This window comes from Physeter macrocephalus, chromosome 16 (assembly GCF_002837175.3).
Source record: "Physeter macrocephalus isolate SW-GA chromosome 16, ASM283717v5, whole genome shotgun sequence".
NCBI classification, from domain to species: domain Eukaryota; kingdom Metazoa; phylum Chordata; class Mammalia; order Artiodactyla; family Physeteridae; genus Physeter; species Physeter macrocephalus.
This window is the reverse complement of record NC_041229.1, coordinates 20,629,275-20,639,795: the sequence shown is the minus strand read 5'-3', so window position 1 is coordinate 20,639,795 and position 10,521 is coordinate 20,629,275. Positions and strand designations below refer to the sequence as shown.

Below are 10,521 nucleotides of genomic sequence, written 5' to 3'. Positions count from 1 at the left end.
CCAGAGCTGCCTTTGAGGCAGAAATACAGAGCATCTTTGAGGACTCCTGCTCTGTCTGTGGGAAGGTGGGCAAAATGCTCAAAATACAATAAAAGCAAGGGCCAGGCCCCAAAGAGGTCTCACTCCCTGTTTCTGTGGACTCTCTGTGGGGTGCCTGTGTGCAGGATTTCTGCAGAAGATAGTCCATTTTGTTAAGCCTTTGAATATTCAAATTGAAAGTATCGCGCAATCATTGATTGTCAAATCATGGGTTTCTAGAGGTTTTAAATACTTGGCATGAGGGGGAAAAAACTCAAACCTATACCCGAAGGTATAAAACATTAATTCTGTTTGTCTCCTGCTCCAGGAACCTGGGTGCAGCTGGATGCTTTGTGAAACTTTAAAAATGTTGCATCTCTGCCTCTCCCACTGCACAGGAGCCTTCCTAGGCGCTGAGTCCCTGCAGCTGCAGCATCCAGCCACCAACCCAGCTTCTGCTGACCACGATGTCGGGTAACTCGGCTGCTTGTCCTGGGGTAGGGTCACGAGGGCAAGGGGCGTTTTGATCCGGGTGTATTTCCACGGCTTTTCCTGCATGGAACAGAGAGGCACAAAGTTAGGGCATGCAAGTAGGAGCCGGGGATCCGGAGAGGGCACGGGCCACGCTGTGGCCGCTCCCACTCCGCGCCTGGTCCCGAGGGCAGAGGCCCACAGGCCCAGTTGGCCGCTGTGGCGTCCGCGTACCCCGGTCCACCACCGGTCCTTTCACTTGGCCATAGTTGTGACCCTGGGACTTCCCGGCGCGGACTTTGTGCTCCCAGCAGCGGCGGCGGGAGCTAGAGGCTCACGGTGAGCCCGGGACTCAAGCCGGCTGAGCCGGCCGCACAGAGCTGAGCCGTGGCGGTCCCCGTGCGGACCCCGGGCAGCACCCGCTGTCCGCGGGGACGCGGACGCGGCGAGGAAGTCGCAGGGAGACGCTGGACCGCGGAGAGGGCGCGGCGCCCAGGCCCTGCGGGCCAGGCGCGGGATTCCTTGGGTCTGGGCGACGAACACCGCGACCTCCTTTCCCGAGGAGAACCCTAGCTCCCAGGACCCGGCCCGGGGGGCTCCCAGCCGTCCTGCTGCGGTGTCCGCAGTGACCAGGCGAGGCGCTGGCGACCCGGCCCTGTCGCCGGGCGCTCCGGCTGATCGCGCGGCTCGCCCCTCCCCGCGCGGCTCTCCCGCGCTCACTCCAGGGTCGACGTCAGGGCCGGAGTCGCTCCTGGGATCCCGCGGCCACCCCCGCCCACAGACGCCCGCCCGGCCCGACCTACTCACCGCGGCTCCGCGGGACCCGCCCGGGGCCGCGGCTGCCCCCGCTCCCGGCGCGCAGGACGCCCTCCCCGCCGACCCCTAGGGCGCGCTCGGCCTCTCCCGCGAGCCGGGCACCCAGGCCCGGCCCCGCCAGCCCCAGGAGCGGCCCCTTCCGGAGGGCGGCCTCCCGGCCGAGTGCGCGGTCCTCGGCCGCCCCGCACGCCTTCCCCAGCTCGCGCTGCGCGGACTCGACTCGGCGTCTTCGGGCGCCGCGGAGAAATGCCTGCCCCAGAAAGGGAGGGGGTGGGGAGAAACGGGAAGAGGAGCGAGCGGGAGCGGAGACTAAGGAGGGAGGAGGAAAAGATGGAGAGCAGGAAAGGCGAGAAAGGGGGGGAGGGAGAGAAGGCAGAAGAAAAAGACGGGAGGGAGGGAGGGAATTCTCGGGCCTGGTCCCTTTACTGGGGTCAGTCTGGCGAGTCCCTCACCGACCCAAGGACAAGGCTGGCCAAAGGCACCTGCCCGCTGCTTGCCCCAGGGCTGGCTTCCAGACCAAGGGCACGTAGAGGTCAGAGGCTCCCCAGAAGCCACGTCTGCCCTGGCGGAGAAGGAAGGGACTCAGAACTTCCACTGGCGTGGGAGTGGGGTGTGCTAGGTCAGCTGCGGCGACGCCCAGCCCCTCCCCAGGTTCTGGTCTGGGAGAGGTCTCCATCCTCTCCCAGACCAGAACCCTAGGTTCCCCTAACTTAGCCAAGGGGTGAGCTCCCCTAGACTGGTCTCCACATTCCTGAGCAGAAAAAAAACCTGTGCTGTTGGCCTAGGGATAGGGCTCAGCCTGGGGCAGGTACCCCACAGATTTCCATAGGTTCTGTTTCCACTGGGGCCCTGAAGCCTGCCCACGGTATCTCTTCATCCTTTCGAGTTTGAGAAATTTGAGTTTCTTTCCCATCTGTCTTTTAGCGTTCTCTTTGCATTCTCGAGACCTAGAGATCTGGCCTCAGGTGCCATAGTTTATAAAGAAGAACCCCCCCACACACCAGCCTGACACCCAAACCTCACACTTGACCACTGACTCGGTTACCTTTCCCCAGAAAAACCTAAGGTGTATCAAGGTGTCCGGGTGAAGATCACAGTGAAGGAGCTGCTGCAGCAGAGAAGGGCACACCAGGCAGCATCGGGGGGAACCGTAAGCATAAACCCTTCACTTCTTCCCAACTCGTGTTCAGCTTCATTCAGCCCTGTGTCTGGGAAGGTGTAGGAGGCCACCCTAGGCCCCAGTCACCATCCCCAGGCCTGGCCTTCCATAGCTGTTCTTATAACGTCTGTGCCCACCTTCATCCCAGTTCACCACAGAAAACCACAGAGAACAGCTGGGGCATGTTGTGGAGCTCAAGATTTGGGGGAGCCCATCCCTCACTGATCATAGTTGAGTATAAGAGCATGTTGGTCCAATACAGGGAGAGAAGCAGCCAGCAGGTAAGTAGGTTGTTATTTTGTAGGAAGACAGTGTATGTGCCCTCACATACGCAAAGAAAATCTCTCCCAGAAACTTCCTTTTAGGGAGCCCTTCAAGGAGAGAATCTCCGTGGAGCATTCCCCGCCACCTCATTCTTCTGGAACCCAGCCTCTGAGGTCATTGATCTGTAAATCACCAGGCACTGAAATTTCCCAACTGAAAGGGGCCGTGTAGCCTCAGAGGAGAGAGCTTGAAATATAGAACCTCCTTAAGATGTAATGAAGCCTTGAGCAGTTCCAAGTTATCATGCGATTGATCTGGGCAGTCATAAGGGTACCCTGCCATTTTATGTACATCCTAAAGCAGAAAGTACTACCAAGAGTGCTCAGGGCAGCAGCAGAATCAAATAAACTAGGTGGGGTTATCCTCCTAGAGAGGGCAATTCATTGCTGAGAGCCCTTGATCACACGGTTGCCTTTGGGTTGGTTTGGGTGTGAATGTCAGATATGAAGGATAGAGCCCATATTGCCAGTGGTAGGACTGGTCCTGTCTTCAGCTTATTGGCATCTGCCGCACAACAGTTTTTGTGTCCAGTGCTGTTTGTGTGCAATGCCCGACTTCATGAAACTGGGCCTTTTTGGGAAGAGGCAGATGCCGTAGGGGTGATCAACACAGGTTTTAGAACCAATGGACTGGGTTCAGACCTCAGCTCCTCCATGGCGTGAAGCCTCGAGCAAGTTACTCAGTCTCAGTTTCCTCATCTTTAAACTGGAGATAATGGGATTTTGTGAGGATTAAATGAGTCACTGCACATAAACACTTAGAAGAGTGCTTTCCACTCAGAAAGTGCTCAATACATGTTAACTATCATTATTATTATTTGCAAAAATCAGCTAAAATAAAAGTACAACCAGGGATTGAAAGCCAGCTATTCAGTAATGTTCATTCATACCCTTTGCTCAGAGTTTAGAGTTCTGGTGTGAGCTTGCTGTGATATGGCATGTACAGCACACATTTTACATTTGCTGGATGTAAAGTCAGTACCTCCATGTGTAGAATTTCAGCTAACACCATAAAACTTCCTTCCATTTGTACAGGGTTTTCCAGTGGTTCTTTTAAAGCACTTCTGCACACTCACTATTTCTTTTAATTCTTATGACAACCAGGGGAGGTAAGTAGATCGGGGATCTATATGCCTCTATTACGTCTAAAGGTCAAAGCCTTACAGTCACTAATGGTAGAGCAAAAAGTGGGACTAAGATCTTCTTATTCTTAATATTTAAAGAAACTTCCCACCCACTGGCTCTTAAAATTCATCTTTCTGCAGATCCAGCTGTGCTGAGCAGGAGTCTGATAGCCTCAACCGTCAACCCCTTCAGTTCAGAGATTATTATAAAATTAATAAAACCAGGAACAAGGGAACTTGCAAAATACTGCTGGTGCCAAAAAAAAAAAAAAAAAAAATCATCAAGACGTTCCTAACAAAATGTAATCTTTTGTTAAGGAGCTTTGGTACCTGGTAGAATTCTGCTCCAGCTGCAACCTGCACTGCAATTGCCCACTTGCACATGGCAATTTTATTACTCTTGGCCTCTTACAGGTTGGTTTGGCCACTGTTCCCCTGTTAGCTAGCTGCTGGAAGGAAGGCAAGGCTGAAACATTTCACTTGTGTATCTGACCAGTATCTGTTCCCTGGAGCAGTCTGACTTATCTGAATTTTCTGAATTCCTCCCTGAGAAATATTCAAGCAGTACTTCTGAGCCAGTGCCTTTCAGGAACATGCAGAGCAAAGCCAGCCCTACTTTGCTTCCTGGAAGATTTTATCCACCCAGGTCCTCATAGACATAGAGGAGTAACACAGAGATGATTTAATTACGATAGCCAAATGTAAAACCTCTCACTGGGAACCATTAGAAGGATCTAGGATTCTAGGAAAGCTGTGAGGTATACTCAGTAGGCAGGGATGGCAGGTGACAGGGCATGATGGTGTATGCCTGCTTCTGGTTCAACAGAGATCATCTCCAATTTGTTCAGTGGGTTAAGGATACCTCTGGGAAGCCAAGGAAAGAGTTAACTTTATCAAATATATAAAGCGGGAAGAAATTTATCGTAATTTGCTGTAAGTCAGAGTGGAATCCGCAATTTGAAATTTTAAGAAGGCAATCCTGAATGGAAGTTATAGATTGAGACAAATATTAGGGTCTCAGTGCCAGGAGAAACATGTGTGTGCCAGATTTGTCAGTTTGATTAAAAAACTTACTTCGGCCAGATCAATTTACAAACAGCCTTACACACATACACGCATGCACACACAACTCTTTTACCTTTAGGATAAAGAGAAACTGGAGTTAGTACTTAGCAAAAGACATAATTTACCCTTTTTTTACCATTAATTTTTTTTAAACAGCCTTGATGTATTTTTATAAATTGTAGATTGTGGATTTTTGTGCTGTTTGAAATCTAAGAGAGAGGAGACTTTGTATTCTTGCAGCAAAGTAGAAAGTGACCCCATGACTAGAAAGATAATATCAAGTAGGGTATTGTAAACATACCTGAGGTAGATAACCTGGGGAGGCCTACAAACGGACCATTCCGGGGGAGGAATGGGGTTAACCAGAGCTCTACATTGAAGACGAGAGTTTTTAAAACCCATTCCTTGCAAGTGCTTGAGCTTAAGCTGCAGCCAAATATTTGCATAAAGAACTGGTGAGGGATTCCAACTTCCTGGTTCATGACATTACAGCATGGATCGTTTTCAGAATTAACACCACCTCCTGTTTCAGCAGCGGCTGACTGTGCAAGCTCCCAGCGGCTCAGTGTACAGGAGTGAGTATACCCTGTAAACCAGGAGAGAGGCATGCTGAGCTCTGCTTCCCAGCACAGATTCTCAGAGCAAGGCTGGTCCCTTTAAACTTTAAAGCCACCACCTGAAATCTAAAAAAAAAAAAACGAAGTCCTAAATTACTCAGTTAGTACAATTATCAATTTAACTGGAAGACACAGGCTGCTTTACTTTGAATAGTTAAAAGGAACAGTCTCATAAACTTCAGGTATTTAACTATCGTAGTGAAAAAAAGCAAGTTTTATAGAAAATAGTAAAAAACATACCGAGAGGTGAAATATTTCCCAGCCATTAACTAGAATGTAGATGGGCTCCAGTTCACTGACTACAGCTCTAAGAAAATATTTTCTATTTTAATATTTCATAGCTAGGAAGAACATGTGACTGTTCTTAGCTATCCAGGATTAAGCTGCCAGATAGTATATGAAAATTTTGAGGAAAATGATTGACTAAGTTACAGATAGTTGGGATTAAATAAATGTTAATCCTTATTTATTTTAAATTAAATAGTTTAATAGAAAGTCTATTTACTGTGTTTTCTTGCACTGTTCATTTATGTCATATAAAAATCATTTAAATTAATTTTTATCAAAATTAACAACCTGTATAATTTAAGTGGGAGATATTAGAAAAAAATCCCCAAGCAAAAATAAAAGTTGAATCCGAAGAAAATATAACATTGGTTGTATTTCACAACAGTGAGTTTTTTTCAGAAGAAAGAATCTGGCTTACCTTAAAGCAGAAGGCAACACAGTTCACGTCAAAATGTCTTAGCTTTCCCTTTAAAGAACTTTTATTTCACTTTGCTCTGTGGTCATCTTCTTGCTTTGGCAGCTGTCCGGAGGCAACAGTGTCCACCTTTCAGACCCAGTCCCACCATCTTCTGCAGGTCAGTAAAGCCGGCCTTACAATTCCCTCAAAAACTCTTCCAAAAGTCCATCTAGAAAGGCTTTCAGTACTTGATTCAGGGGTTAAGATAGGCACCACCATTTAATTGGAATCCAACCAATCAGAAGGTGAAAAAAGGCATGGTGACTCCAAATACAAGCCCAGCAAGGAAACAAGTGCAACATTTTGTCCTCATTTCTGAACTGTCTATTCCCTGCTACCTACTCTGCCCCAAGAGCTTGTTCTTCACATTAGTTCCTGGTCCTCATCTCCAAGAAACTAAACTCGATTAAAAGATCAGAATTGTTTTCAGAAACCTGTTATCTTTTTTAGTGTACTATTAGATGGAATACAGAACATCCCGAGGTCCTAGAATAATGCCTTTGCTCTTGTTTCGCTTAGTTTCTAGCCAACGGGGGCTTCCCTCCCCTTCTTTTCTCTCTTCCCAGAAAGCAGTTCAAACAAGTGTAAGTTTTCTCAGCCCATTACGAATAACTCTATTACATAAACACTCCTACCTATGCCACTCAACGGCTCAGAGTTTAAGGAGGTCATATATAAGGAAACCAGTGCTATGGGAGCTCCCCACTGAATGTGCCACTTAACCTTAAAGGAGCCTCGAGACTTCAAAAACTCCAGTGTTCTGTTGTTCCTCTGATGGACACACTCTAAACCTATCTTCTTTGAGCATTTAAGGGTAATAATCAGAAATGGGGCCTATTAATACTGAAATGGAAAAGGGAGGGGTTTCAGAACTATTCTTGTTTGGTATTTAACATATTCCATGATCATGTGTAACATGTCACTAAGGAAACATTTTTCTTTTTGTAATATAAAATGAGCAATACTAATTTGTACTCGACATTCCTGGTTTCTCTATTTATAATATGCATTGCCATTTGTAATACTCCTCAAAATTTAAGTTACTGAGTAAGTGTGAAAACTTTTGGAAAGCAATTAACCCTAGATCAAGAGAATTATTTCCCATGGCATCAGAAGTTTTCTTAAAGTCTCAAACAACACTACCAGTTACTTCTGAGAGATGAGGTTCACTTGGACTGCAGATAGGGGCGGGGTGTTGGTGCTTTATAGTCTAAGAAAGTGGACAGGGGAAGTTTGAGCTTGACTGTGACAGCTGGACAGAAATGGGATCACCATTGTTTTCTTTTGCCCAGGCCCCATTTACAGCCGGTTTCCACATTATTAACCAGATTCATTTCAGTGGGCTTGAATTATCTAAGGCAATTAAAAAATCCAGATTGCCTGCCTGCTTACTTTTCTCCAACTTCTTAAGCCCCCTTTCCCCCTAGAGGTAGTAAATATTCAGAAAATAGAACAGCACTCCATTCAAATCTGTAAGTGCAATTTTTAAACAAAAATTTCTCCTTTTCCTTTTTCTTCTAGGACAGTATTTTGAGCCTGAACCAATTCCTTCCACACCCAATTATTTCCAACCCCGAGAATTTTCCAGTTGTGTTTCTTGTGAAGAAAATCCAGGTTTCCTCGACCAGATATTTGATTCCTACCTTCAGACAGAGACACACCCGGACCCTTCGCCCAATTCCATGCAAAGTACTCCACACTATTTCCCAGACAGCTTCCAGGCTGCCCCTTTCTGCTTTAACCAGAGCCTGGTAATTTATCTCTGTTCTTTACAAAACCTATTATTGTTTACTATGGGGCAGAGAGTTTGTATCATCTCGTGAGAAATCATAAAAACACTATCAACAAGAAAATCATTCAGGAAACAAGCAAAGAACCATTTAAAACTCAATGGAGGTAGAAATAGCCACACACTGAAGGGCAAAAACCTTTGGATACACACGTAATTATGATTTCCCAAGTCGGCTACACCCAAGTACTTTGGTGGGTGGCCATAAAAAGAGGTTTCCTGGCAATACTCATTTAATGTTTTCAAACTGTAAAGTTCAGAAATCTACTCATTGGAAATTACTGATTTAAACAATGGCCCTTGGATTTTTGAGTTCTAGAAATTGGAATTAAGGGTGTTTCAACACAGTACAAGCTGTCATCTGATAAGGGATTTTTTGTTTTATTCTGGCACTGAATTGGCTCTACTAACTGTTTGTTTTGGTCTGGTACAGGCACAAGAACTCATTGGGGTCTGAGATGGTAAAAAAATGAAGCCCTAATAGTTGAAAACGTTTGGATTGTCTGTTCTTCATGGACCTCAAACGTTTGAAACTGTGTTACCACTTAAAATGGAAATAAGGTGTCCATTGGTAGATACCAGTTGTTGAAGATGTCTTTTAGATACTCATATCGTTTTTTTAAAACCTTAGAAAGTAGTTTTTTAATGTAAATACTTTTTTCTTTTGGTTTGTCAAAAGTAGGTCCCACATGCCGTGTAGGTATCTGACTAAATTTTAAGGGGATAAGAAATTAACTCCACAGGATATGCACACAGGGCCCCAGTCATTCACTTCTCTTCCAGCTTCCAAGTTAGGCTTTCTCAGTAACAATTGTGGACCTGCTTAAGAGGAAGCAGAAAGTACCTTTCTCCGCAGGGGTCAAGGCTTTAGCACCTGTAACAGTAGTTTCGAGTCTTCGAGTCTCCCAGACACTGGCTCATTGAGGATCTCGGTTCTACCTGTGTATGTTCACCTTGTTCTCCACAGTCAAGGGTGTGGAGAAACATCCAGGGTGCCACCTGCAGCTTATATCGTGGCACACAGCAGGATTTGATGTGCAGGTGATGAAGCACAATGGGATTTTGTGGTTTAAGAACAAAGCATGCTCTATAGTATGCTTATAACAAAGAAAGCCAGTGAAGCAAGGCAATTTATTGTTGGGAAAGAAATAGGTAAGTATAGAATGCGGTGTCATGAAATCATGCCAGCCAGCAAATAAAATTTCTTGTGCAGACTTTGGTTGGGTTGGGTGTTTGGTTGTGCTTTTCTTTTTTTTTTTTTTGTCCCCCTAATGTTCTTACTCTAAGTTAATAAATCTACTCTATTCAGTTCTTTTAATTCTGTCTAATTTATCAAGCTTTTTGTTCCTTGGTTTTCATCTCTCTAGACCCCAGGATGGCCTTCGGATTCCTCCACTCTCTCTGGTTCCTTAGACTACAGCTACTCTCCTGCTCAGCTACCTTCATCTACTCCGGAGAATTACAACTCTCCCCCTTCTCTGGACACCAGAAACTGTGGCTACCCCTCGGAAGACTACTCCTACCCTCACCTGCCCTCACACACCCAGTACAACTGCTTCTCCTCTGCCACCGCCTCTGTCTGCTGCTGTGCGTCCTGCGAGGCAGAACACTTGGACACCTTCAGAGCTTCAGAGTGTTTTTCTTACCCCAGCACAGACTATGTGAACTTCACTCCCTCAGCAGCAGCAAGCAGTGATTTCTGTAGGAGGGAAACAAACTGGGACATCTGCTATAGTTAATAGAAATTACATTCGTTTGGAACATGGCATGCCTACATCTATTTTTTTACCACCTCTAGATGACAACTCAAAATATGCAACCTGCTAACAAAATATCACAGGCGCAGTTTACATGTCACCATTTTCGATTTTCTGACACTAATTTAGGCATTAATATGAAATTCAGACCCAGTCATACTGCCATTCCTACTTTGTATGCTTACAGTTAAAATTGTTGTCGGGAATATTCGTTTTACTTTCTGTGTAATGAACAAATTATAATTTTTTAACTAATAAATAATTTTCTATTATTAAAAGTTGGCTTATTTTTTTTTATTTTCCAATACTCATTCCCCAGTTGATGTGAGTAATATCAACTAATTCTGGAAATCACTAATTACTCTTCAGTATTTAATCTCACTTGTTCATGGATTGAAAATTATTTTAATATCGTGAGGTGCCTTGGCTCCCGTGGAGATGGAGGGTAGACACAGCTATGATGGCTGAAGAGGGACAATCAGCCTCACCACTAGATGAGAGTGTACGTCTTGGGGCAACATCAAAGAAAGACATTTATGAATCATTAGTTTCTCATATCTATCAGTAGTCAGTAGAGGTTAATATGACCAAAAAGCACGTCTTAACTACAGCACTGTTAACCTGTAGATAATTCTTT

General features: G+C 45.7%; 1 protein-coding gene across 1 annotated transcript; it reads left to right on the top strand.

The window, feature by feature from the left end:
• The first annotated feature begins 485 nt into the window (after nt 1-485).
• Nucleotides 486-10,093, top strand: POU2AF3 (POU class 2 homeobox associating factor 3). Its single transcript, XM_028501518.2, has 6 exons — nt 486-492; nt 1,123-1,575; nt 2,361-2,455; nt 6,402-6,456; nt 7,860-8,089; nt 9,495-10,093. Exons 1-6 carry the CDS (start codon nt 486-488, stop codon nt 9,864-9,866), a joined length of 1,212 nt encoding a protein of 403 aa, XP_028357319.1. The 3' UTR covers nt 9,867-10,093.
• Nucleotides 10,094-10,521: the final 428 nt, after the last annotated feature.